The sequence below is a fragment of the Heptranchias perlo genome, chromosome 2 (assembly GCF_035084215.1).
Source record: "Heptranchias perlo isolate sHepPer1 chromosome 2, sHepPer1.hap1, whole genome shotgun sequence".
Classification (NCBI taxonomy): domain Eukaryota; kingdom Metazoa; phylum Chordata; class Chondrichthyes; order Hexanchiformes; family Hexanchidae; genus Heptranchias; species Heptranchias perlo.
In genome coordinates, this window is record NC_090326.1 from 34,574,784 (window position 1) to 34,602,408 (window position 27,625).

General features: G+C 43.3%; 1 protein-coding gene across 8 annotated transcripts in view; it reads right to left on the minus strand.

Moving 5' to 3' along the window:
* The window catches only part of atxn1a (ataxin 1a), a 319,165-nt gene that overhangs the window by 5,668 nt on the left and 285,872 nt on the right, over nt 1-27,625 (minus strand). For all 8 annotated transcript variants that reach the window (XM_068001701.1, XM_068001703.1, XM_068001696.1 and 5 more), the window contains one exon: nt 13,784-15,749. In XM_068001701.1, the coding sequence (XP_067857802.1) occupies nt 13,784-15,595 (1,812 nt within the window). In that variant the 5' untranslated portion in view covers nt 15,596-15,749. The remainder of the gene's footprint in view (nt 1-13,783; nt 15,750-27,625) is intronic.

Genomic DNA, 27,625 nt, shown 5'->3' on the forward strand with positions numbered 1-27,625 from the left:
CAGAGGATACCCTGAATTGGCTTCTCTTCCCGCTCCTGCACCATTACCTCTGGAGTTCCCCAAGGATAAGACCATAAGATATTGGAGCAGGAGTAGGCCATTCAGCCCCTCGAGCCTGCTCCGCCATTTAATGAGATCATGGCTGATCTGATTTTTACCTCAACTCCACTTTCCCGCCCTTTCCCCATATCCTTTGACTCCCTTGCTGATCAACAATTTGTCTAACTCAGCCTTGAATGTATTCAATGACTCAGCCTCCACAGCTTTTTGGGGTAAAGAATTCCAAAGATTCACGACCCTCTGGGAGAAGAAATTCCTCCTCATTTCCGTCTTAAACGGGCGACCCCTTATTCTGAGACTATGCCCCCTAGTTTTAGATTCCCCCATCCTCTCAACATCTACCCTATCGAGTCCCCTTAGAATCTTGTATGTTTCAATAAGCTCTCCTCTCATTCTTCTAAACTCCAATGAGTATAGACCCGACCTGTTCAATCTTTCCTCATAAGACAACCCTTCCATACCCAAATCAACTTAGTGAACCTTCTCTGAACTGCCTCCAATGCAAGTATGTCCTTCCTTAAATAAGGGCACCAGAACGGTACGCAGTACTCCAGGTGTGGTCTCACCAGCACCCTGTACAGTTGTAGCATGACTTCCCTGCTTTTATACTCCACCCCCTAGAAATAAAGGCCAATATTCCGTTTGCCTAGTATATATCCTTGTCCCCTCCTATTTCTCATCTACGTGCTGTCCTTCGGCGACATCATCCGCAAACACGTCAGGTTCCACATGTATGCTGACTACTCCCAGCTCTACCTCACCACCACCTCTCTCCACCCCTCCACTGTCTCTCATTTGTGACACTGCTTGTCCGATGAGCAAAAATTTCCTCAATTAAATATTGGGAAGACCAAAGCCATTGCCTTTGGTCCCTGTCACAAACTCCGTTCCCTAGCCACCAACTCCATCCCTCTCCCTGGCCACTGTCTGAGGCTGAACCAGACCGTCCGCAACCTTGGCGTCCTATTTGACCCTGAGATGAGCTTCCGACCACATATCCGCTCCATCACCATGATCGCCTACTTCCACCTCCGTAACATTGTGCGTCTCTGCCCCGCTTCAGCTCATCTGCTGCTGAAACCCTCATCCATGCCTGTGTTAGGTCTAGACTTGACTATTCCAATGCTCTCCTGGCCGACCTCCCATCTTCCATCCTCCATAAACTTGAGCTCATCCAAAACTGCTGCCCATATCCTAACTCGCACCAAGTCCCGTTCTCCCATCACCCCTGTGCTCGCTGACATACATTGGCTCCTGGTCCTGGAATGCCTTAATTTTAAAATTCTCAGGCTTGTTTTCAAATCCCTCCATGGCCTCGCCCCTCCCTACCTCTGTAACCTCCTCCAATCCAACAACCCTCCGAGATCTCTGTGCTCCTCCAATTTTTGTCTCTTGCGCATCCCCGATTTTAATTGCTCCACCATTAGCGGCCATGCCTTCAACTGCCTAGGCCCTAAGCTTTAGAATTCCCTCCCTAAACATCTCTCTACTCCTTTAAGACGTTCCTTAAAACCTACTCTTTGACCAAGCTTTTGGTTACCTGTCCTAATATCTCCATATGTGGCTCGGTGTCAAATTTTGTTTGATAATCGTTCCTGTGAAGCACATTGGGACGTTTTACTATGTTAAAGACACTATATAAATGCAAATTGTTATTGTTATGATATTGTGTAGAAATCTAATCAACTAAGAGGAAAAGTACCCAATATTAGAGAAAAAGATAACATTTGCTTAAGATCAATTTGCTTTTCCGATATTAAATACTGTGACTGTATTCAGATGGTCTTTAAGACGCTTCTTAAAACCTACCTCTTTGACCAAGCTTTAGGTCACCTGCCTAATATCTCTTTGTGGCTTGGTGTCAAATTTTGTCTGATTACACTCCTGTGAAGTGCCTTTGGGACGTTTTGCTATGTTAAAGGCGCTATATAAATGGAAGTTGATGTTGTTGTAGAAGCCTGCAGACGTTACCACTGTTGCATGAGACACAGAGTGAGGGGCACAGAGGAGGTGGGGAGAGAGGGGGCAAGTGGGGGATGGGGAGAGAGGGGGCAAGTGGGGGATGGGGAGAGAGGGGGCAAGTGAGGGATGGGGAGAGAGGGGGCAAGTGGGGGATGGGGAGAGAGAGCATGTGCAAGTGAGAGGAAAGGTGATTGACCCACTTAAGTCACTTTTTATATATATATATATAAAATAGACATACACCAATATTAAGCAGCAGCTTCTATGCTGGATTAGGCTTTAAAGAGATAGTCCTACTCCTTTCACATCAACTCAAGATCCCTTGTTGAAGCACATGGACTTCATGTGATTGCACTCTAGCTACAAGATTGTTCACTGTGCTACCTCTAAATTCATACAGCTATTAGACTGTTGGATGCCTTCAAGGGTTACTCACAACTTGTTGGCCAGTTATTTCCTTTAACACATCCAACATACAAACATTAATTTCATGGATAGTACTGGGATGCTGTACCACAGGGTCCATACAGTAATCCAAAATCTTGTTGGGGGGGTGGGGGTGGGGGAGGAAGGGAGAACATATCGGAATGTATGCCTAGATTTCCCTTTTAGCAACCAAGTTGAGCAAAGTTGACCGTGTTCTACAAGCTGGTCCCTTGATAGCTCTATTAGGCAGGGCATGAGACCCAAGAAAAGGAGGCAAAGACACGGTACAGAGCTGCAAATGTGTTGTTCCTTGTCACAGGGCCACTGGCTTGCATCCCTGAATGCCCGTAAGGCAAGTTCCCAGTATTGGCCACACCTTTGAGAGAAGGCAATGAACAAAGACTAGCTGTTCTCAAATCAGATGAAACTACTCCTGGGTCACACTTGTATACCTCTGAACAGTTGCTTACAGAGAGCGACTGGCAGAGCTTGGGGGCATGATATGTGCCTACCCTCTCAGGTACAGCACAGCTACCAATAGCAGGCCTGATATCTGTGGCAGAGCTGCGAGGTAAATGAAATGGAGCTGAGGGAGTTTAAATGCTGCCTGAACATTCTTTTAGTACAATGGAATTCAAACAACCATGTTCAAAGTACAACTTTCATGGGCTCAACGCACTTATCCAGTAAGTAGCTGAACCATACACATCAGGATTGTCCCAGATCTGATCTCCAGTTTATGCCGAGTTACCTTATCTCAGGCAAGGAGGGAGGGGGACACCACAATTGGCCTCTTAGCACCTCGAGTTATGCTGGAGAAAATCAGGATTCCTGCCCCCCCCCAACTGTTTTCCTGCGACTCTTGCTGCAAATGTGCGTTTACATGTTGGATGGAAGCAGCATCAGACTTGCTGACACTCAATTATCTAGGTTCATGCATGAATAATGGTCACTAGGACAAGGAATTGGACGATAACCGTCATCTGTGGAATTGTGTCCCAATTAGGAGTCAATGCCTTCAGGAGAGGAAGGAAGAAAATTGCCGAGAAAAAAAGATGATAAAACATTTAAAGATATCCTGACATGCAGCATGTCTCACAGGATCATTAAAAACATTTAGTTCCTTCCACCTGCATTACTATGCATCTTTCAGCTCTGATGCAACACCCTTAACTCAGATCTAGAACAGATGTACAGTGCATTATCTGTCGGCTGTACCAGGCCTACAGTACAATTCACATTTCCTAAACCATATCATCTATTGCTTTGCTTCTGAAATTCCAGAAAAACTTTTTAAAAACACAGACCCTATAGAGGTTCAAAATTTAGGCTGGAAAAAAAGTGGCCCAAAACTTGTGCAGAGCGGTGTGGCAACGCTCGTCGCAGCTCCCGTGAATTAAATTAATGAACGTACTTACTGTGGGCTCTGTGGCGTCAACTTGCTCGATTCTGAACTTTAAAAAAATTGTGCGCTATCAACTCAGCCTCTGAGCAGCGTAAGGTGATGCGCATGGAACAGTCTGTGAGAATAGAAGACAGGCCCACAAAATCTGTCAGGAAGAGAAGTCACGCCCATAAGCAGGCAAGCAGACTTCATTAATTTAGTATTAACTTCATTAAGTTAGTATTCTGAAATGCATTGTAAATAAAAAAATTAAAATTTTTAAAAATAAAAAGCCAAAGAAATAATTGAATTAAATTGAAGAGACAGAAGGAAAAAGATAAAAAAAAGTTTTTTATTTTTTTTAAATGACCAAAAACTATTAAAATGAGTAATATAAGACTCCACAAAATTTAACTTTTAGTTGTTTGGCAGTCATTAAGACTAACTGTGCTTTTAAAACTTCGTTTAGACCTGGTATTTTTAAGCGTACCTTTTGGCGGCATAATTAGTTACTTTCCAGCTGAGCAAGTTTGCGATTTTTCAATGATTTCTCTGATTGCAGCGTGCGATGGCCCTTTAACTCGCAGCTGTCAAATCGCCAGCGAACCAACAGGGGCAAGTTCACGATTTCCGCATTTTAGTGCATATGTGCAAACCTGGGAACTTGCTTCTTTAATTTAGAGCGCTGTTGAGCTCCTGCATTATTTCCGGAGCAAGTTCTACCCCAATATTAAGCAGCATGTCGCAAACAATAAAAAGTTGTTCAGAAATGGACTCAATAGAAACAGCATGTGTAAATGTAAAGTCCATTTCTGAACATCAAACAGGTGTTTTTTGTTGTTAGGAGAAAATTCTACTTCTCTGCCAAGAAACTGACTCAGCACAAAAGCGACAGGGCGAGCTGAACAGCGACAGGGCGAGCTGAACAGCGACAGGGCGAGCTGAACAGCGACAGGGCGAGCTGAACAGCAACTTGCTGCCTATGGGTGGGCATTCCATTTCGTTTCAAGTAATTTGTAAAATATCTAGACCTGGAGTTTCCACCCAGATATCAGCGCATCTGGGCGGAACCGACAAATTGTGGAATTTAAAACGCAAGTGAGTTCCGCCCATAAAAATTTACACTGGAGTCTCCGCGATCTTTTGCTCTGGTTCAAAAGTCAATTCACCTGCAGCAGTTCCTGCCCACAAAACTGACCCGTTCGGGCGTGTTCATCAGATTGCACCCAGAATTTTGGGTGCACAGACATCCGTGGTCACATTAATCCATCATTGATGACCTGCAGTTGCAGTGACCAGTCAATTGAAGCCTCACTCAGGTCTGTTTCTCTTACTAAAGCTACAATTACTTTAAATTCAGTTTAAATAAGTTAAAACTCAGGCAATTGATCTGCCTTTGGTATATAAGACCCGTGACCAGCAGTCAATTGAAACCACTGTTTCTTCAGCTGCAGTAATTATTTGAACAAATTTTTCAGTATAAATTAGATTAATTCAGTAATCTTGAATTGGCCACGTTCCAATAAATAATCGATAACGTTGCTCGACTGCACTGATTCATGAGAGATTTTACGTTTGAGCTTCTGCAAATGCGTTTGAGCAGAAACTCAGGCGTATCTTCAACTTGGCAAAACCAGCACAATTTCCGGCGCATTTTCCCGATTGCGCCCCTAACAGAAACTCCAGGCCCTGGTATCAGTTTTATGTTTGTAGTGGATTCACATAATGCAGATAATAAAAATTAGGAGCACTGCCAGCGAGTCACAGATACAGGAGAAAATCTACACAGCAGCACAGCTAGTATCATGGAGCTTTCGATAGCTCACTTACATCTGACATTCTTTTGCCCTTTAGACTTTCTTTTTGTGGCATTTTTCTTCTTGTGAATTATCCCCCATTTGTGGTGCCTCTGGTTTGGGCAACTCTCTCATTGAAAGCTTGGGTGTAGAAAATTTCCACTGCCCCCTGTGGCTGGGCGCCAGGCAAAATTAGGAATCACGAAGTTGCAACTATCCTCTCTGATTCTTCCTCTGCCATGTAGCAAAAGCCTACTCAGTGTGGCTCAGTATGGGATCTGAACAGAGCAGGGGATGAGCCTCCAAGTGTTTCCATTCCATGGCTTTGAATATCCACTGTCCCATCTCGAAGTATTACAGAAATAACAAGTACTACACACCTCACAATCTCAATCAGCTAGATTTTCTACATTGCTCAACTCAACCAGGTGAGCAGTACTACTTGTGGAAGTCACCATTATGATGATGCAAAGGATAGTTCATCACACTTTCAGCCTTGTTACTCTGTATCCTGTGGTCATAATTGAGAAACACACTACACATCACTTCAAACAGAACTTTTCGTCAAGTAGCCCTTATACTGGGAAACGTTCAGTGATAAGTGCAATTGTCCACTCAGCTCTTTGAAGTGAATTTTAAATATATACAGGATGACGAGTTTATACAGACAAAACCCAACAAATATGGACATAAGAATTTATATTGGGAAGAAGGTGATAAAGTGTCACAAAGAAGACAAGTCATGCACACAAACTTAATATTTTTTAAGATCACAGATGTACAGATCATCACTCACTGTGTGCAATGCTATGGCAGCTCCACTAGTTATATATATATAAAAAAGATTATCCTTCTATCTACGCACACTCCCCGTCAACTTTTTCCATTATGAATTCCTAAGTCTCCATTTATAATGGAAACTCGTCACACTGTAATTACACTCTCCCTCTAGAGGCACTACAGCACCAGCGGGAGTCAAGGTCAAGTGCAGTCAGGTGAAGCAGGATTAAAGGGTAAGGAATAATTGGATCAGAGCATGCAGACCTAATTCAATCTCCATTTTATACATTCTGTCTTTATTTTTATATTTCCATGATAAATTCCATGTTCACGTTTATAATGAAGACTGCCTATGCAAACTTGTCACACTGTAATACATCCTCAAGCCAGTTCTGGAATTGCAGCACCTTGACGGGATTGCGGGGGGGGGGGGGGGGGGAAAGAGCGGGAAAGAGGGAGGTGTAATTACATGATAAGCTTGTAGAGGCAAATTCTATTATAAATGTGAACATAGGAATTTAGAATGGAAACGGTTGATAGTTGCACAGACACAAGATTTTTGATATATGTAAACAAATACACACACGTATGTGGTTAGCCTTTATCATAGTATGATACAAAAAGGGAGCCATTCGGCCCATCGTGCCTGTGCCGGCTGTTTGGTACAACAATCCAATTAGTCCCTCTCCCCCGCTCTTTCCCCACAGCCCTGCAAATTTTTTCCCTTCAAGTATTTATCCAATTCCCTTTTGAAAGTTATTATTGAATCTGCTTCCACCGCCCTTTCTGGCAGTGCATTCCAGATCATAACTTGCTGCGTAAAAAAATGCTTCCTCACGTTGTCTCTGGTTCTTTTGCGAATCACCTTAAATCTGTGTCCTCTGGTTACCGTCCCTTCTGCCACTGGAAACAGTTTCCCCTTATTTACTCTATCAAAACCGTTCATGATTTTGAACACCTCTATCAAATCTCCCCTTAACCTTCTCTGCTCTAAGGAGAACAAACCCAGCTTCTCTAGTCTCTCCACATAATTGAAGACCCGCATCCCTCGTACCATTCTAGTAAATCTATTCTCCACCCTCTCTTAGGCGTTGACATCCTTCCTAAAATGTGGTGCCCAGAAGTGAACACAATACTCCAGCTGGGGTCTAAGCAGTGTTTTATAATGGTTTAGCATAACTTCTTTGATTTTGTACTCTTATGCCTCTATTAATAAAGCCCTGGATCCCATATGCTTTTTCAACAGCCTTCTCAACTTGTCCTGCAACCTTCAAAGATTTGTGTGCATATACCGCCAGGTCTCTCTGTTCCTGCACCCCCTTTAAAATTGTACCATTTAGTTTATATTGCCTCTCCTCATTATCCCTACCAAAATGTATCACTTCACACTTCTCTGCATTAAATTACATCTGCCATATGTCTGCCTATTTCACAAGTCTGTCTACGCCCTCCTGTAGTCTGTTGCTATCCTCTACATTGTTTACCACATTTCCGAGTTTCATGTCATCTGCAAACTTTGAAATTATACCCTCTATTCCCAAGTCCAGGTTATGCTGCTGCTTTGCTTTTTGCAGGGAAACTTCATGACACAGGACACAAAGGGTCTATAGCTAAGAATGTCATCAACCTGTATGCAAACTTGCCCCAAAGTCCAAAATTAACTCAGGTGTTGTGCAGCAGAGAGGATTAGAGACAGTAACTATGTCTAACTATTTTACAGCTGTTTACACTTGCACAAGGAAAAAATTGAGGTGGTAGGATTGACTTGCGAGAAAAGTGAAAGTATATTTATTGTAAATATGCATATTTCTACAGTACATTGTAGGACAGAATGAGAGCATCGTGTGCTATTTTATCAGTCTGTTGCCAAATCTGAAGGATAGAGTTGCTGAAAGAGCAAATATACTAAATACAGTCAATGGTGTGCCTCTAACCCCCGTAGCATTCTTTAGGCTACCCATCACCCAGTGATGTATTTTTAATACACCATAGCTTCCCATCATACTTGACCTATTCACTAGCATCCTCTCAAAACCCATCATAATTTTGAAAACTTCTATTAGATTCCCCTTAATCTGCTATATTTCAGTGAAATTTTTCAAGCCTTTCTTCATATCTATATTCTTTAATTCATGGGTCAGTGAATCCTCACTGTATTCTTCCCATGGCTAATATTCTTCCTATAACGGGGTGCCCAGAACGGCACACAATACTCCAACTGTATATAATAATATGTAATTGCAGTGATGGAAAAAATATTTCACAAGTTACTTGTGGCTTGGTGAGCAGGTGTTATTATTAAATTCTCATTAAATTAATTACTGACTTACCAAAAACTAACCACTTGAACATTAATCAAAGGAAATGAATCCAAAAAAGGAAGAAAGTACACCTTTGGTATAGACAAGGAGAGGGTAGGTGGGGCAGCAACAAGCCACAGGAGATCTGATGCATTACGAAAGTCCTAAAAGAAACAATGGCGAATCGGAGGTGGAGGAACACGCGCACTGCTATTACAAGCTCATTAGTTGTTTTGGTTTTCAGCCAAATAAAGCTGGAAAGGAATTATTTGGTGAGTAGATCTTTGTAGCTTTGGGCTATGTTTAAAAAGGTTCGTATTTTAAATGGAAAGGAGGGTTCCCTCCGTCAGGGAACATTAATTGGTCTCAGTGCCCCGAGTGGTGGTGGAGGGAATTCGCTAGAAAAAAACAAGTAAAATAATTGAAGACAATAGCTTCACCCATAGTATGCTTCCTCAGAGTAAAGGTAATTCCTCAATTCCCTCAAAGGTAATACCATTTAATTCTGAGGCAGAGTTTATACCTAAAACATCAACTGATTTGTGCTGTCTCAATCGATGCTGCCTGACCTTAACGTCTCCAGCGTTGTGTTTTTGTTTGATTTTCAGCATGTGCAGTATTTTGCTTTTTGTTTATCCATAATATGACGACATCTGGAATGTCATTACACAGATGGAAGGTAACAGATGACAATGATTTAGGTACTGAAGTTATTCCGTGATACAACACTTGGCAGGGTGCATGTTTCAGAAAATCACGGGTTGGGTGTCCACGATTTCGCATTTTGGTCTGTGAGGGCCACTCCATGCTGGGAGTGCGAGATAGCGGAATCACCCTGATGGAGTTATGGAAATGGAACATACTACCAGACTAAAACTTTAAACACAAGAAAGAATAAATAAAACACTTATATGGCTATCAATTCCTTCAGGTAATAGCCTCCATATCTATAAACGTAGGGCTGCATGCTTGTTAGGAATTCACAGTGAATTCTTTTAAAGAATTTTCTGTTGTACGATTTCTTGCTTGTAATGGAACATTTTAAAATGTTTCATGTCACCTAGAAGCCTGTGTAATCTGGGCAAAAAACTTCACAAAGTTCCACCAACAGTAAATGTAATGGGCATATAAGAGGAATTATACTTGATTATTATTTTCTAGCCATGAAAGCAAAACATTAAATTATTGGTTATTCACTTAAACAGTAATCAGTTTTTAAACTTTCTTCACAAGGTAAATTTTAATAAATAAAATTTTAAATTTGCTTTTATAAAAAAAAGCAAGCTTCTTTTTATAGAAATAAATTGTACAGAGTTCAGTATCTCACTGATTCATGGGCTACACCTCAATCTGGACGAATTAGTGCAAGGTACATATACATGGTTTACAACATCAAAATATTAGTTATTAAAGACCTTCACAGTGCTGCCTGTAGATGTAGATGTTCTATAAGGGAATGCTTTGAAAAGTGACTGTATAAACATTACAGTGGGCTACTGACATACATACACTCACCAATGACAGGCAGGAGTGAAGTACACATACTCCAGACAATCTAGAAATGAAGCAGGAAAACTTCAGTGATAGCAAGAATGCGACAAGGCTCACAATGAAAGCATCATGCTATGAGTCAGGAACTACCAAAGCAGGCGGGTCCAGTTTGGATTTGTGTGTCACCCAATGCAACAATGAGTCTTGGTGGATGGGCCTTATTTACTTCATTCCTGCACCATTTTTCACCCAGTTTTGAGTATCAGCAGAACAGTAAACAAACACAAAGTTAAAGCCAATCTTGGCTGTCTCTCACTAGTTTTGCTCTATGCCCTGCCTACCTCTAATGTCTCTCCAGTTTTGTTCTGTATTCAGTCAGCCTTTCAAACGTTTCCTCCTCATTTTGTTTCTTTTCCTTGGAGATGAATGATTAGTAAGGCCTATCTCTTACTGGGAAATGTTTATTATGTATTTTGAGTGGTGTTCCGAATAATAAAAGGATTTTATACGGTAAGATGTTCTTTTAAATTGTGGGGAGAGTGTGTTCAGCAGCGTGTAGCTGTAATGACACTATGGAAGCTCTCGCTCCCTAAATGGGGGACATGAAGGGGCCTCAATCTTTTTCCAAAATAAAAACTTGGTTCAAGCCACAATCATTTAACTTACCACATTGTTTTCACAGAGAGGCTGTTTACTAGCTTTAACTTGAATCAAGCATACATGTAACAAAATTGTTAAAAGATATTTCTCTTTAATATATAATTTTTCAAGGATCCTAGACGTTTTTTCTATGGTAACGAGCTGGTAATGTGTGTGGCGTTAAGTCATTCCAAATCTATGTTCGGAGTGAGAAAATGATTGGTTTCTACAACCAAAGAAAAATACAAAAAACAAACACAAATACTTTGGGATTTTTGTAAGGAGGACCAGCTGGCAGTTGGCTTTTGTCTGGATTTGAATGAACATGATGCCTCACATAAATCTGTACCCCACACAAGGGAAAAGGTATGAAGAAGCAGAATGCAAACAAGCTGTACGTGCCTTATTTTGAGAACTAATGGTAGCACAGTAAATTTAAAGGGGCAGGATGTCAACAATTCTTAACTAGGAGTTCAAACTGGTGCTTTGGAGGTACAAGAGGAGTTTTATTTTGTAACTCTATAAATCAGGACTGCAATAACAAAGAATGGTTTAGATATACACGACTGTGATTTTAAATTCAACGAAAACTCATTGTGATCGCTCTTGTAATCGCCCTGACCTGTAACGCTCTTGTAATCTTACAGGCAATTCAACTGGATTTAATAATATTGTAGCTAAAATGGACTATGACATTAAGTAGTATGGAAAATCTGTGCCACCTTTACTTGGCTACTTGGAGTCATAGGTGAGAATTACTTAGAATGTATAGCACAGAAACAGGCCATTCAACCCATGCTGGTGTTTATGCTCCACACGAGCCTGCTCCCTCCCTACTTCATCTCACCCTATCAGCATATCCTCTATTCCTTTCTCCCTCATGTGTTTATCTAGCTTCCCCTTAAATGCATCTATGTTATTCGCCTCAGCTACTCCTTGTGGTAGCAAGTTCCACATTCTAACCACTCTCTGGGTAAAGTTTCTCCTGAATTCCTTATTGGATTTATTAGTGACTAATTTATATTTATGGCCCCTAGTTTTGATCTCCCACACAAGTGGAAACATCTTCTCTACGTCTAGCCTATCAAACCCTTTCATAATCCTAAAGGCCTCTATCAGGTCACACCTCAGCCTTCCCTTTTCTAGAGGAAAGAGCCCCCAGCTTGTTCAGTCTTTCCTGATATGTATAATCTCTCAGTTCTGGTATCATCGGTGCAAATCTTTTTTGCACCTTCTCCAGAGCCTCCATATCCTTTTTGTAATATGGAGACAAGTGTGGTCTAACCAAGGTTCTATACAATTTTAACATAACTTCTCTGCTTTTCAATTCTATTCCTCTAGAGAGTTGTGCAAGCAGAGAAGGCCAAAGACTGGGGACCATCCAAGGGACGTGGCACGCCTCACTTGAAAAATCAAGATCCCCAAACTGATGTATCTGGGATCCACTGTTCAATCTGCAGTTGCTCATTCCAAACTAAAATAGGTCTCATCAGTCATCAGAGAACTCACTGCAAAAAGAGATGGTATTCCCGCTGTCTTCTTTGATATCAAAGGACGGATGATGACGATGAGGTCACATATTATTGAAAGCCCTTTTAAAATTTTATCGTATGCCAAGCCTACATTATTTCATGCCCGGAATAATAAATCGAGAATTACATTTCTGCTTGTTAATCACCAGAACTTCAATGTTTAACAGTTTTGGATTCAGAATCTCACACTAAGGATGCTGATCAACCATATTTACTTTCAAATATATTTACGTTTCACCCTTTAGGACCCCACCACTGCTCCATCTCAAGACCCAGCAAATCGCTAGTGAAACTGTATGAGGCGGCAAGTCAAAGCTGGGATCTGAACTTGTGTGCCTTGGATGAGAGCCCAACTCTCAACTGCTACAGCTGGGAGGACTTCTGTGCCCAGCTCATGTTAATAGCCTTCGAAGCTGTATTAGACATGCTTAAGGATCATTATACTCAGTTTTTATTGCCTAATTTAAAAAGCTGGGGTTTTATTCAAAGTGTTTTTTTTTAAAGAAAGGGAGAAAGTTAGTGGGGAAAACTGGGCCCCAAAAAAATCCAGGCAAATTCAGAGAAAATCAATTAAAAAAGAAATTATTTTGAACATCACAAAAATTTGAAAAAAAAAGCAAAGGATGCAAAAAAAAAGATACAGTTAAGCTAAATTACAACCCACAACTATTTACACAGTACACAGACACTACTTTTATGGGGCTCACTATCAGATTCCCACTTAACCCCTAGATAGTTTTCTTTAAAACTAAAATGTAAAATGAAAGAACCTACGATTGTTGCTTTGGCTCCCATCCCTTACCTGGGATTAAAAAAAATAGTTGGAGATTACACAAATGAGGAACATTTGTGATCTTGTTTTAAGTAAGCAGTGCCTTGGTGTGTAACCCGCGTCAGCCTTTGATTGATGACCTCAGTCTTCATGGGGCTCAGTGTGGTAACTACATCAGTGAACTACTGCCCTTGCTCCGTACCCAACTAGGAATGAAAGACTGACATTTGCTGCAGCATAAAATGTATAGTCCTCATAGGATACCTAACGATCCAGGTACCCTTAAAAAAAAATCCAAATTGCATAGACTTTCCTGCTGAAAATCAGGTTCAGAGATGTGCACATATCACGTCAGTGACTTCGGTATGGCACGTTTAGCACGCAACGTGTGTGCTGACATCACCAACGCGATGTATGTGCGTCTCTGGACTTCATTTTTGGTAAGAAATCAATGAGAAATTTCAGGGCTTTTCTCTCAAGTTCAGTTGGAAATTGGATTTTTACTGATTCACCACCTGAAAAAAAGTGAATTTATTGGGGGAAAATCAAAAAAGATTTGAAATGACCCCCAGTGAAAATAAGCTTAAATTCTGCTGTTAATAAAGAAACATACAATGCTCCAGTGACATGGTCACTCATACCTGTGTTCTGTGTTCTCCAACTGCAAACTGCAGGACAGCAAAGCTGGAGGTGTGACTGTCTTCAACGCGCTCCACAGTGCTAGAGTCAATCTTCAGGTCACTGCTGATTTCAGCACTCTGTATGAAGTCCTCTGTTTTTAAGTCTTCAACTCTCTTGAGCTCTCCATTAGCTAGCTGTATGATTGATCCTTTCATGAAGTAGGGAGGCAGTTGATTAGAAGTTGCCACGGGAGAACTCACTGACTGCACGACTGGCAGGTGCACTTGGGCCTGTACGACGGTCGTGTGATAAGTTGGTTGAGTAACAAGTGATTCAGAGTGATAGTTCTCGCTCTTGGGACTGGTCGTGCTGACAAATGGATGAGGCACTGCAGCAAACTGAGGAGACGTCGTCACTATTGTAGACGTTACCCCCGATGCTTCAACCGCTGTACTGCATACAGGAATAAGAAGGGGCTGGGTGCCTGGGATTACTAGGTGCTGTTGCAGGTTCCCAGGGTAACTAAGTGCTTGCTGCTGACTGCTTATGTAACCAATAAGTGGCTGTTGAGAGCCAGGGTATACAGCACTAGCAGGTAGTCCTATAGAGAGGTGCTCAGTAGGATTATGAGTAGTTTGGATGACAGAATGTGGAGAAAAGGCTGCCTTCCCATGATTTAAGTTAGTCTTATCATATAGTGCCAAAGGAGAGTTGTCCCTGTCTATGGCCTGTTGGACCTCCACATCTGTAGTAGGCGTGTGACTGTTCGGTATAATCATTACCGAGGTTCTAGGACCTAAAGTTTCTTGTGCATTATAGTCAGCAGGACTTGGGTGGACAACCATATGGGTCCCACGCCTTATTTCATAGTGCCGAGCAACCGGTTTGGTTCCTGCCTTTTCCATGTTCATTTCTGTGCTGGGCGAGATGGCGTATCTCCTGCTTTTTTCAATTTCACCGTTTAATACTTCCCTTCTTGGAACTACATGTGGCCTGATGTCGTCAACCTTCCTTATGGATTCCCTTGATGCAACATGGTACCCGGCATCTGCATACTGGAGAACCACCTGGGATGGCGTACTGACTGTGAGGGTGTGCGGAATCAGTGAAGGGTGAGAGTGCAAATGCAGGGGAACTGTTGTAGGGGAGAGGGGCCTGGTCACGTTTGGAGACGAGCTTGAAATTTGCACGTACTGGTTTTGCACAGAGGGTGAAGGCGATCCGGTTATCATTCTGTGCGGCCTGACCACCTGCTGCTCAACTTTATGCTGGGATGGGCTGCCCATACCGGCGAAGATTGTAGAGTAGGGTTCTAGATGGGAATACTGAGATGGAGTGGCAGAAGCATTAGAGGCTGTTGGGGAGATCAATGGGGAAGGGACAAATGCAGCAGGTCCCGTGTATGGTCCGCTGTAAGGTGGCCCAACAAACTGGAAAGCAGCGGGCTGCAGGGGAGCATACTCTACTGGTGACACTGAGGGTCCTGGCTGAGCTACTGCTGAAGATGAATAAACAGCACGAAGATGTGTTACCCCAGGAGATGGTCTAACGTTCCCATGTGATGAATAATCCACTGCAGTCGGTAGTGGTTTATACAGCGGTAAGCCAGTTTCCATTGAGGTTTCTCCTGCTACCTTGACATGTCCATACCTCACGCCCACACTGCTTTGGCTGCTAGCTACATTGGCGAGCCATGCCAAGTTTTCGCTGCGACTGCTCTCACTCGCAGTAGCAGCTGCAACCACCTTCCCTGCCAGGGGCAGGCAGCTGACAGGAAACTCGCGTTTTTTGGGCGGTAAGCATTCGTTGCTGCGTTCCTGGTTCGATTTCATTGTTAAAAGACTTGCTTAGTGTCTGTTAGGCTTTGATTCTAGTTTGATAAATTGGATGTTGCATTTGTTTTCTGGCAGTTCGTCCCAAAATGATCCAAGAACTGCATGAGGCATCATTTCCTCCAGCCAGAATTCTTCACAGCTGCTCTGGAATCTGAAATGAAAAGAAAGGTTCAAAACCTCACATTTAGCAAACAAGACAACACTAAATTAATAGCAAATATAAAAATTATAATTCTAATGTAATCAGTACAAATATTGTTCCACTTATACTTTCGCCTTAATCTGAAATGTATACTGTTAATTTCTGGCCATCTGAGATAGAATTAGAATAGTTTCTTACCATTTATCTCCTCCCTCTTCCTTCCTCTCCACCCTCCACCCTCCACCCTCCACCCTCCACCCTCCCCCTCCCCCTCCCAGAAATGCTACAGGCAGCTTTAGGAGCAGATGAATACAACAGACCTGCAGTTAAGACATCGCACCACATTATATTTACACCTCGATGCAAAGATATTTCTTACCACTCATTCCCGAAAACAAGTGAAGTTCATTTGAATATTGGGTGGTTTAATGACCGACTTAATTCTATACAACTGTTTACAACCAGTCTAAAAAAAAGACTGAGCATGCACATCACCATCCTGGTATTTTAAATCTCGACACCATTTCCCTTTCCAAATCACAACTTGCAAGGTGTTTTGTTTCGAAGCAGCACTTGTGTATACGAATGAACACTCTTATAAAACATCAACATTTTGAGCATATTTCTAATCGATATAAATGCAGTGTTTCAGCGCTCGGGAAGATCAGTTGCTCAATATTTTCAAAAATAAATTCTCACTAATATGCAAAATGCAACATTGGTTTCAAATGGTATTTGCTCAATGCTAAGCAGTAATGCAAGGAAGATTACACACTGCACCAATGCAAACTTAAGAAAATAATTCTAACATGGACTATAGATGGTTGTAACTGATGAGGTACAATTAATAGATCATTCAGTAATTTAAACAGGCTGGTACTTTAACGTTTTCTTGAGCTAAGTTTAGCTCTTTCGCTGAGACCAGTGATAGCATAAAAATAAATGCTGGCTGTAAATATCTGTTAGGAGTATTTATAAAGCCCAGTCTAAGTGGGAGCTAAATTTATCTTTTTAAAGACTAGAAGTACTTGCTTGATATTCTCATCAAAATGGCATGTTTTACACTCATTTACAAGGTGCATCTTTTGCAGAAGTGAATTAGATCAGAAAAAATTATGTACTGCATTCTTTGCAAGTCTGGTTTAAGTTATACCGAGAGAAACTAAAAGCCCTCTAAAGATCAAGTTACGCCAACGTGTGCATGAACAAAAAATTAAATTAAAAATAAGACAAATCTGCAGCAGCTTGAACACACGGTCAAAACCACTGCGTTCCAGTTTGGCATGGTGCTGAATTAAGATGATTGCAGGATAGCAACGTAAATATGTTTTTGATTTTACAGTTAAACCCGAAAGATTTCAATCTGGATAAGCATCACAATGCATTGGGAATGGCAACATTGGCATACTGCAGTTTTGGCGTGGCGCACACATGTGCTGTTCCAGTTTGGTGCAGGTAGAATTTCACCTTTGCATACCAACAAGCAGCATCAAGATACAGAGTAATTTTCCAGCTTTCGTGCTGCCTACTCATGATGTGCATCGGAAAAAAAAATCAGGCCTGCACTATGCAAGGTATCACTGCCATTAATTTTTAATATTGTACCATCGATGGCAGGGCTCCCTGTCGGCAGCACAAAGTCAGAAAATGGCCCCTTCAGTCCCCTGCATCAAGTACAGATGGTTGAAAGAAGTTCCATGGAGCAGGAGGTGCTGAGGATACAGCTGATGATGCACATACTCCTTCTTTTACCATTATACATGGTGAAGTCAGTTGTAGGTATTTATTAATTACTTAAACTGTTTTACTTACTCCTTCCAAAATTATTTTGCTGATTATACCCAAGTTCTGATTACAAAGATTTGTGGTTTTTTTTTAAAAAGATCAAAAATAAAGTATGGATTTTCTCTCAGCTGATTTCATCCATTTTTTTTGAGCTGAATTCAGGGGGAAAAAAATAAAGCCCAAAAAGCCAGAAGGCTTAAAGATAAACAGAAAGAATATAGGAATCTGTGGAAATGAAACACTCGGCATACAATGCACACAGTGAAGAAAGGAGTTAAACAGGAGAGGAAAAAACTAAACTGTGCTTCTTGTCGTATTAGTGATGGGAAATGTCACTGGTGCAAAGACATTCCAGGTTACAAACACTGAGTACGCACTCAGCATGTTGCATCAGTGATGCACAATTAAATGCTTGTGGGATCCACTACCCTACTTATGCTCACAGCTGCCTTGATGGATACTAATTATTGCTGGTCAAACTATCTTGTTTATATTAAAGGATTGTTTCTCTAAAGAAAAGGGGAAAATAGGTACGGGGTGAATAACAGCCAGCACCAGACTGCCTGTTCCTCACTATTCTCCAGACTCTTTTGTTGTATCAGTTTAAAGGGGGCACTTTAGCACTTAAAAGGCAGCAGAAGCAGCGTTTTTTTTTTGCTTTACCAGGCCGAGCAAGCAGTGCTTTACAACGCCAAAAAGATTTATTTATAGCCAGAGATGTGACTTATAAGGCAAAGGAGGCGGTTAGCAGTTGTAGTCGACCTTGGTGAGACGCGGCTGGACTGCTGTATTCAGTCTTGGTCTTCGTATTACAGGAAAGGATATAAAGTTATTGGAGGGAGTCTAATAGGGGCCAATTCCTAAACTTAAAGGGACTCTGTCATGAGGAAAGATAGTCATCCCTGGAACTTTACTCTCTGGAGGAGGAGGGGAGAGATTTTCGGCAAGATTTTCAGGAGAATGGAAAAATTAAATGCCGTTGTTGCCAATAGATTTCAGGAGTAGGGGGTGGGGAACTGTTTAAAGTTAAGAGTCCGGGGAGATAGAATTTTTGCACAAATACCAATGGGAGTGGTGGAACCGAAAACCAAGGGACCTTTCAAAAAAGGACTAGATTAATTCCTAGTTGATCAGTTTCAGGGATATTAGCCCAGGATCATAGTAAGAAACTTGATGGGAGGTTTGGAAGGGTAGGCTAGATGGGCCAATCGTCTTGTCCTCTTCAAACACTACTACGTCACTATATTATTTTTATTCTGCTGCAATGTGCAACTTCTATAGGTCACAAATGGGAGGTGAATCTCACTATTTTGGTTGGGAACTCTGCTCGTTTGCCAGAATGAGCACAGAGTACAAAGTTTTCTGAGGTTCACAACTGCTCCGCGTTGCACTATGCTGTTACCAATTAACATGGGGCTTGCATATAATACAATGGTCAATCTAGCAATACATACACCTTTAGTATCAATTCAAATTGGCTTTCTTTGTGCTCGTTGTGGGGCAAACAGCAGCTGTTTTTATATTTTGCTTAACGGGGTGCCTCGGCTTCTGACAAGTAGATCTTCACAGCGCTGGCTGCAACTTAACAGTCCACTTGCCAGATCACTGAAGGTCGGCTGGCAGGAATACAAGGTTTAAAAAAAAATGTGCCTGGCAGCCCACTAAATACAACATAAAAGCATCCAGAATTCAAGAGTAAACAAGAAGTGTGAAACTAAAGGCCTGTACGTTAATCGAGGTCACAAACTTTAGGAAGTCCACTAAAGTAAGGTGGGAAAGAGCACGTCTACTTGAACGTAGGCTTTAGAAATATAGGGACCCACCCAGAATGGTAACCTCTCTCTTCCCCTTCAGACTCTGACTCACCTGCCGTGTATTTCCAGCACTTCCTGTTTTTATGATCAAGATTTCGTAGTCTGAGCCAGGACGGCCCGTTATACATTAGCCCCTATGGGCATACAAGGTGAATAAGTTCTGAAGATAGCAGTGCTACAAAAAAAAATTGAACTTTAAATCTTAAGACCAAGAAATTCTACAATTCAGGAGTGAAGTTTTCAGGCCCTTTAAGGGGCATTTCTCTCCTGGTATTATTTCAACTGGCAGCTATATCAAATATGACCGCAAACATGCTTATAACACAATATATAAATGCAAACTGTTACAAAATATTATCTGAATCACAACCAAGTGACAGAGGTGCTGATAACACAGAGGGATCAATCACTCTTCTACTCAATACTTAGAGAATAGACTTTATGTGCATCCTGTGCTGCTGCCTGCCACTGTTTTCTTATTCCAGTTGTGACCAAACCTGTACCAGGAACAAATACTGAAACCGCACTGCAAACCCTGTCAACTGAAAAATATGGAGAAATTCAAAAGTTCAACTGGTAGAAAATAGAAACCTGAATGATAAAACCTGCTGGTGGAGCACTAGAAGGGAACTGGTAAGTCATTCAACTGTTACCAAGAAAACATATCAGTGTGTTGTGTATATAGATTTATCAGCTAAAAACAGTCGGCTGCTGGGTGGGTGCCATTGGCTGCAACACAATCTCGGGGGTTCTGGTGACTACAAACAGCCAGAGCTTTGCTTGCACGATTCAGGATGTCATTAAGACCACCACCCCCCCACCGCCCCACTTGACTGTTAACAGTGTTGTAATGCACTCCAAGCCAGCTGTTGTACTATACATAGCATGTTACATATTTTGAGGATATGTTAATCACTACACACAGGTCATGCGACTGACGGGCATTCACTAATCTACAGCAGAACTCATGACTCACTCACCAAACAGGAATTCTATCATGTGACTCACACTGGAGATAAAGCAGAGTGGAACTTCATCATTGTGAATTATTGTAAACCTCTCTTTAGCACAAACTGCTTCATTGGTCCATAGGAAACTCCATTCACTACATAACCAGTAGATGAGATTAAACCCTTGTTGAGAGATAATTTGCTGGTCCCTACAAGTTTTTAAACAATGATGTTTGATAGCACTGAAGGTGGACTTGTTCAACTTTTACAGAAATTATCAGCACCAAACAACAGAAGATGATAAAATTGGCAATCGCACTTCTCTGTCTTTTCCACTCCTCTCTTGAAAGTGGTAACTTACACTGGAGCACAGGTCTCTGAAAGGCAGCAACCCTCTGGTACCTTGCTTCGAGGGTAAGTCTACACAGGGAATGTCATAGAAAGTTACAGCAAAGGAAGCCATTCGACCCATCGTGTCCGTGCCGGCCGAAAAAGAGCTATCCAGCTTAATCCCACTTTCCAGCACTTGGTCTGTAGCCCTGTAGGTTACGGCACTTCAAGTGCACATCCAAGTACTTTTTAAATGAGTTGAGGGTTTCTGCCTCGACCATCCTTTCAGGCAGAGTTCCAGACCCCCGCCACCCTCTGGGTGAAAAAATTTCTCCTCAGCTCCCGTCTAATCCTTCTACTAATTACTTTAAATCCATGCCCCCTGGTCACTGACTCCTCTGCGAAGGGAAATTGGCCATCTCTACCCACTCTATCTAGTCCCGTCATAATTTTATATACCTCAATTAAATCTCCCCTCAGGGTCCTTTGTTCCAAAGAAAACAACCCCAGCCGATCCAATCTTTTCTCGCAGCTAAAATTCTCCAGCTCTGACAACATCCTCGTAAATCTCCTCGGCACCCTCTCTAGTGCAATCACATCTTTCCTGTAATGTGGTGACCAGAGCTGTACTCAGTACTCCAAGTTGTGGCCTAACCAATGTTTTATACAGTTCTAGCATAACCTCCCTGCTCTTATATTCCATGCCTCAGCTAATAAAGTATCCAGTTTGCCTTTTTAACCACCTTATCTACCTGTCCTACTAACTTCAGGGATCTGTGGACACGCACTCCAAGGTCCCTTTGTTCCTCTACACCTCTCAGTATCCTCCCATTTATTGTGTACTCCTTTCCTTGTTTGCCCTCCCCAAATGCATTGCCTCACACTTCTCTGGATTGAATTCCATTTGCCACTTTTCTGCTCACCTGACCAGTCCATTGATATCTTCCTGCAGTCCACAGCTTTCCTCCTCACTATCAACCACATCACCAATTTTTGTATCATCTGCAAACTTCTTGATCAAGCCCCCCCCCCCATTTAAGTCCAAATCATTAAAAACACCACAAAAAGCAAAGGACCTAGTACTGAGCCTTGCGGGACCCCACTGGAAACAGCCTTCCAGTTGCAAGAACACCCGTCAACCATTACCCTTTGCTTCCTGCCACTGTGCCAATTTTGGATCCAACTAGCCACTTTCCCTTAGATCCCGTGGGCTTTTAGTTTTTTGACCAGTCTGCCACGTGGGACCTTGTCAAAAGCCTTGCTAAAATCCATGTACCCTCATCGATCCTCCTGGTTACCTGCTCAAAAAATTCAATCAAGTTGGTCAGTCACGGCCTTCCCCAAATCCATACTGACTGTCCTCGATTAACCCGTGCCTTTCCAAATGATGGTTTATGCTGTCCCTCAGAATCGATTCCAATAATTTGCCCACCACTGAGGTTAAACTGACTGGCCTACTGGGTACGGTAACATAGTGGTTATGTTACTGGACTAGTAATCCAGAGGCCTGGACTAAAATCCAGAGTCATGAGTTCAAATCCTGCCATGGCAGCTGGCGAATTTAAATTCAATTAATTAAATAAAAATCTAAATAAAAATCTGGAATTAAAATACTAGTATCAGTAATGATGGCCATGAAACTACCAGATTGTCGTAAAAACCCATCTGGTTCACTAATGTCCTTTAGGGAAGGAAACCTGCCGTCCTTACCCGGTCTGGCCTTTATGTGACTCCAGACCCACAGTAATGTGGTTGATTCTTAATTGCCCTCTGAAATGGCCTAGCAAGCCACTCAGTTGTAAAATCTCGCTACGAAAAGTCATAAGAAGAATAAAACCGGACGGACCACTAGGCACCAGACACGACAACGGCAAACCAAGCCGAGTCGACCCTGCAAGGTCCTCCTTACTAACATCTGGGGACTTGTGCCAAAATTGGGAGAGCTGTCCCACAGACTAGTCAAGCAACAGCCTGACATAGCCATACTCACAGAATCATACCTTTCAGCTAACATCCCAGACTCTTCCATCACCATCCCTGGGTATGTCCTGTCCCACCGGCAGGACAGACCCACCAGAGGTGGCGGTACAGTGATATACAGTCAGGAGGGAGTGGCCCTGGGAGTCCTCAACATTGACTCTGGACCCCATGAAATCTCATGGCATCAGGTCAAACATGGGCAAGGAAACCTCCTGCTGATTACCACCTACCGTCCTCCCTCAGCTGATGAATCAGTCCTCCTCCATGTTGAGCTCCACTTGGAGGAAGCACTGAGGGTAGCAAGGGCACACAATGTACTCTGGGTGGGGGACTTCAATGTCCATCACCAAGAGTGGCTCGGTAGCACCACTACTGACCAAGCAGGCCGAGTCCAAAAGGACATAGCTGCTAGACTGGGCCTGCGGCAGGTGGTGAGCGAACCAACATGAGGGAAAAACTTATTTGACCTCGTCCTCACCAATCTACCTGTCGCAAATGCATCTGTCCATGACAGTATTGGTAGGAGTGACCACCGCACAGTCCTCGTGGAGATGAAGTCCCGTCTTCGCACTGAGGACACCATCCAACGTGTTGTGTGGCACTACCACCGTGCTAAATGGGATAGATTCAGAACAGATCGAGCAGCTCAAAACTGGGCATCCATGAGGCGTTGTGGGCCATCAGCAGCAGCAGAATTGTATTCCAGCACAATCTGTAACCTCATGGCCCGGCATATTCCTCACTCTACCATTACCAACAAGCCAGGGGATCAACCCTGGTTCAATGAGGAGTGTAGAAGAGCATGCCAGGAGCAGCACCAGGCGTACCTAAAAATGAGGTGCCAACCTGGTGAAGCTACAACTCAGGACTACATGCATGCTAAACAGCGGAAGCAACATGCTATAGACAGAGCTAAGCGATTCCACAACCAACGGATCAGATCAAAGCTCTGCAGTCCTGCCACATCCAGTCGTGTATGGTGGTGGGCAATTAAACAACTAACGGGAGGAGGAGGCTCTGCAAACATCCCCATCCTCAATGATGGCCGAGTCCAGCACGTGAGTGCAAAAGACAAGGCTGAAGCGTTTGCAACCATCTTCAGCCAGAAGTGTCGAGTGGATGATCCATCTCAGCCTCCTCCCGATATGCCCACCATCACAGAAGCCAGTCTAAAGCCAATTCGATTCACTCCACGTGCTATCAAGAAACGGCTGAGTGCACTGGATACAGCAAAGGCTATGGGCCCCGACAACATCCCAGCTGTAGTGCTGAAGACTTGTGCTCCAGAACTAGCTGCGCCTCTAGCCAAGCTGTTCCAGTACAGCTACAACACTGGCATCCACCCGACAATGTGGAAAATTGCCCAGGTATGTCCTGTCCACAAAAAGCAGGACAAATCCAATCCGGCCAATTACCGCCCCATCAGTCTACTCTCAATCATCAGCGAAGTGATGGAAGGTGTCGTCGACAGTGCTATCAAGCGGCACTTACTCACCAATAACCTGCTCACCGATGCTCAGTTTGGGTTCCGCCAGGACCACTCGGCTCCAGACCTCATTACAGCCTTGGTCCAAACATGGACAAAAGAGCTGAATTCCAGAGGTGAGGTGAGAGTGACTGCCCTTGACATCAAGGCAGCATTTGACCGAGTGTGGCACCAAGGAGCCCTAGTAAAATTGAAGTCAATGGGAATCAGGGGGAAAACTCTCCAGTGGCTGGAGTCATACCTAGCACAAAGGAAGATGGTAGTGGTTGTTGGAGGCCAATCATCTCAGCCCCAGGACATTGCTGCAGGAGTTCCTCAGGGCAGTGTCCTGGGCCCAACCATCTTCAGCTGCTTCATCAATGACCTTCCCTCCATCATAAGGTCAGAAATGGGGATGTTCGCTGATGATTGCACAGTGTTCAGTTCCATTCGCAACCCCTCAAATAATGAAGCAGTCCGAGCCCGCATGCAGCAAGACCTGGACAACATCCAGGCTTGGGCTGATAAGTGGCAAGTAACATTCGCGCCAGATAAGTGCCAGGCAATGACCATCTCCAACAAGAGAGAGTCTAACCACCTCCCCTTGACATTCAACGGCATTACCATCGCCGAATCCTCCACCATCAACATCCTGGGGGTCACCATTGACCAGAAACTTAACTGGACCAGCCATATAAATACTGTGACTACAAGAGCAGGTCAGAGGCTGGGTATTCTGCGGCGAGTGACTCACCTCCTGACTCCCCAAAGCCTTTCCACCATCTACAAGGCACAAGTCAGGAGTGTACTGGAATACTCTCCACTTGCTTGGATGAGTGCAGCTCCAACAACACTCAAGAAGCTCGACACCATCCAAGATAAAGCAGCCCGCTTGATTGGCACCCCATCCACCACCCGAAACATTCACTCCCTTCACCACCAGCACACTGTGGCTGCAGTGTGTACCATCCACAGGATGCACTGCAGCAACTCGCCAAGGCTTCTTCGACAGCACCTCCCAAACCTGCGACCTCTACCACCTAGAAGGACAAGAGCAGCAGGCACATGGGAACAAAACCACTTGCACGTTCCCCTCCAAGTCACACACCATCCCGACTTGGAAATATATCGCCGTTCCTTCATTGTCACTGGGTCAAAATCCTGGAACTCTCTTCCTAACAGCACTGTGGGAGAACCGTCACCACACGGACTGCAGCGGTTCAAGAAGGCGGCTCACCACTACCTTCTCGAGGGCAATTAGGGATGTGCAATAAATGCTGGCCTTGCCAGCGACGCCCACATCCCATGAACGAATAAAAAATTTTAAAAAATAAAAATTACCCAGTCTATCTCTTTCTCCCTTTTTAAACAACAGTACATTCGCAGTCCTCCAGCACCACGCCCGTAGCCAGAGAGGATTGGAAAATGATGGTCAGAGCCTCTGCTATTTCTTCCCTTGCTTCTCCTAGCAGCCTGGGATACATTTCATCCGGGCCTGGTGATTTATCTACTTTCGAAGATGCTAAACTCCTTAATACTTCCCCTCTCACTATGTTTATCCCATCCAATATTTCACACTCCTCCTCAACTACGATGTCTGTATCGTCTCCCTCTTTTGTGAAGACAGGCACAAAGTATTCATTAAGAACCATACCCACATCTTCTGCCTCCACACATAGGTTACCTTTTTGGTCTCTAATAGGACCTACTCTTTCCTTAGTTATTCTATTGCCCTTTATGTACTTATGAAACATTTTTGGGTTTTCCTTAATTTTACTTGCCAGTATTTTTTCATGCCCTCTCTTTGCTTTCCTAATTTCCTTTTTAATTTCACCCCTGCACTTTCTATACTCCTCTAGGCTTTCTGCAGTATTGAGCTCTTGGTGTCTGACATAAGCTTCCCTTTTTTGCCTTATCTTACCCTGTATGCCGCTTGTCATTCAGGGGGCTCTAGATTTGGCAGTCCCACCCTTTTTCTTTGTGGGAACATGTTTACTCTGAACCCCTTAAATCTCCCCCTTGAATGCCTCCCACTGCTCTGACACTGATTTACCTTCAAGTAGCTGTTTCCAGTCCACTTTTGCTAAATCATTTCTCAGCTTAGTAAAATTGGTCTTTCCCCAATTAAGAACATTTACTCCTGTTCTCTCTCTGTCCTTTTCCATAACTACGCTAAATCTAACTGAATTATGATGACGACTACCAAAATGCTCTCCCACTGATACTCCTTCCACCTGCCCAGCTTCATTTCCTAAAACTAAATCCAGAACTGCCCCCCCTCTTGTTGGGCTTACTACGTACTGGCTAAAAAAGTTCTCCTGAATGTAATTTAGTAATTCTGGGCCCTCTATACCTTTTGCACTGATTGTATCCCAGTTAATATCAGGGTAGTTGAAATCCCCAATTACTGCCCTATTGTTTTTGCACTTCTCAGAAATTTGCCCACATATTTGCCTATCTCCCTCTGACTGTTTGGGGGTCTATAGTACACTCCCAACAGTGTGACTGCCTCTTTTTTGTTCTTTAGCTCAACCCATATAGCCTCATTTCATGATCCTCCTAACATATCATCCCCCCTCACAGCTATAATTGTTTCTTTAACCAATATTGCCACCCCCCCCCTCCTTTTTCATCCCCCTCTCTATTTCGTCTGAAAACCCTGCAACCAGGAATGTAGAGTTGCCATTCCTGCCCCTGTTTAAGCCATGTTTCTGTAATAGCTCAGATATCATACTTCCACGTGTCTATCTGTGCCCTTAACTCATTTGCCTTATTTACTATACTCCCTTGCATTGAGGTATATACCATTAAGCACTGCCAAACTCCTTTGTTGCCTGGTTTCTAACCTTTGTTTCCTCTGCCTTCGAAAGTCACTCACTAATTTTCTGCCTTCCATTTCCAGCTCTGCTTCTCTCCCTTCTGAATCTACACTCAGGTTCCCATCCCCTGCCATGCTCATTTAAACCCTCCCCCACATCACCAGCAAACCTCCCCGCAAGTATATTGGTCCTGGCCCTGTTGAGGTGCACCGTCTGGCTGGTGCAGGTCCCACCTCCCCCAGAACCGATCCCAATGCCCCAGAAATCTAAAGCCCTTTCTCCTACACCATTTCTCCAGCCATGCATTCATCTGCTCTATCCTCCGATTTCTATACTCACTAGCGCATGGCACCGAGATTACTACCTTTGAGGTCCTGCTTATTAATCTCTTTCCTAGCTCCTTAAAATCTGCCTGCAGGACCTCATCCCTCTTTCTACCTACGTCGTTGGTACCGACATGGACCACAACCTCTAGCTGTTCACCCTCCCCCTCCAGAATGTTCTGCAGCCGCTCGGTAACAACCTTGACCCTGGCACCAGGGAGGCAACCTGGAATCTCGTTTGCGGCCGCAGCAACTCTTATCTGTTCCCTTAACTATAGAATCACTATTGCTCTCCTGACCTTCCTCCTCCCCCCTGTACAGCTGAGCCACCCATGGTACACTGGTCTTGGCTCTGGTTGCGCTCCCCAGGGGAGCCCTCTCCCCCACCAGTATTCAGAACATACCGGTTAGAGAGTGAG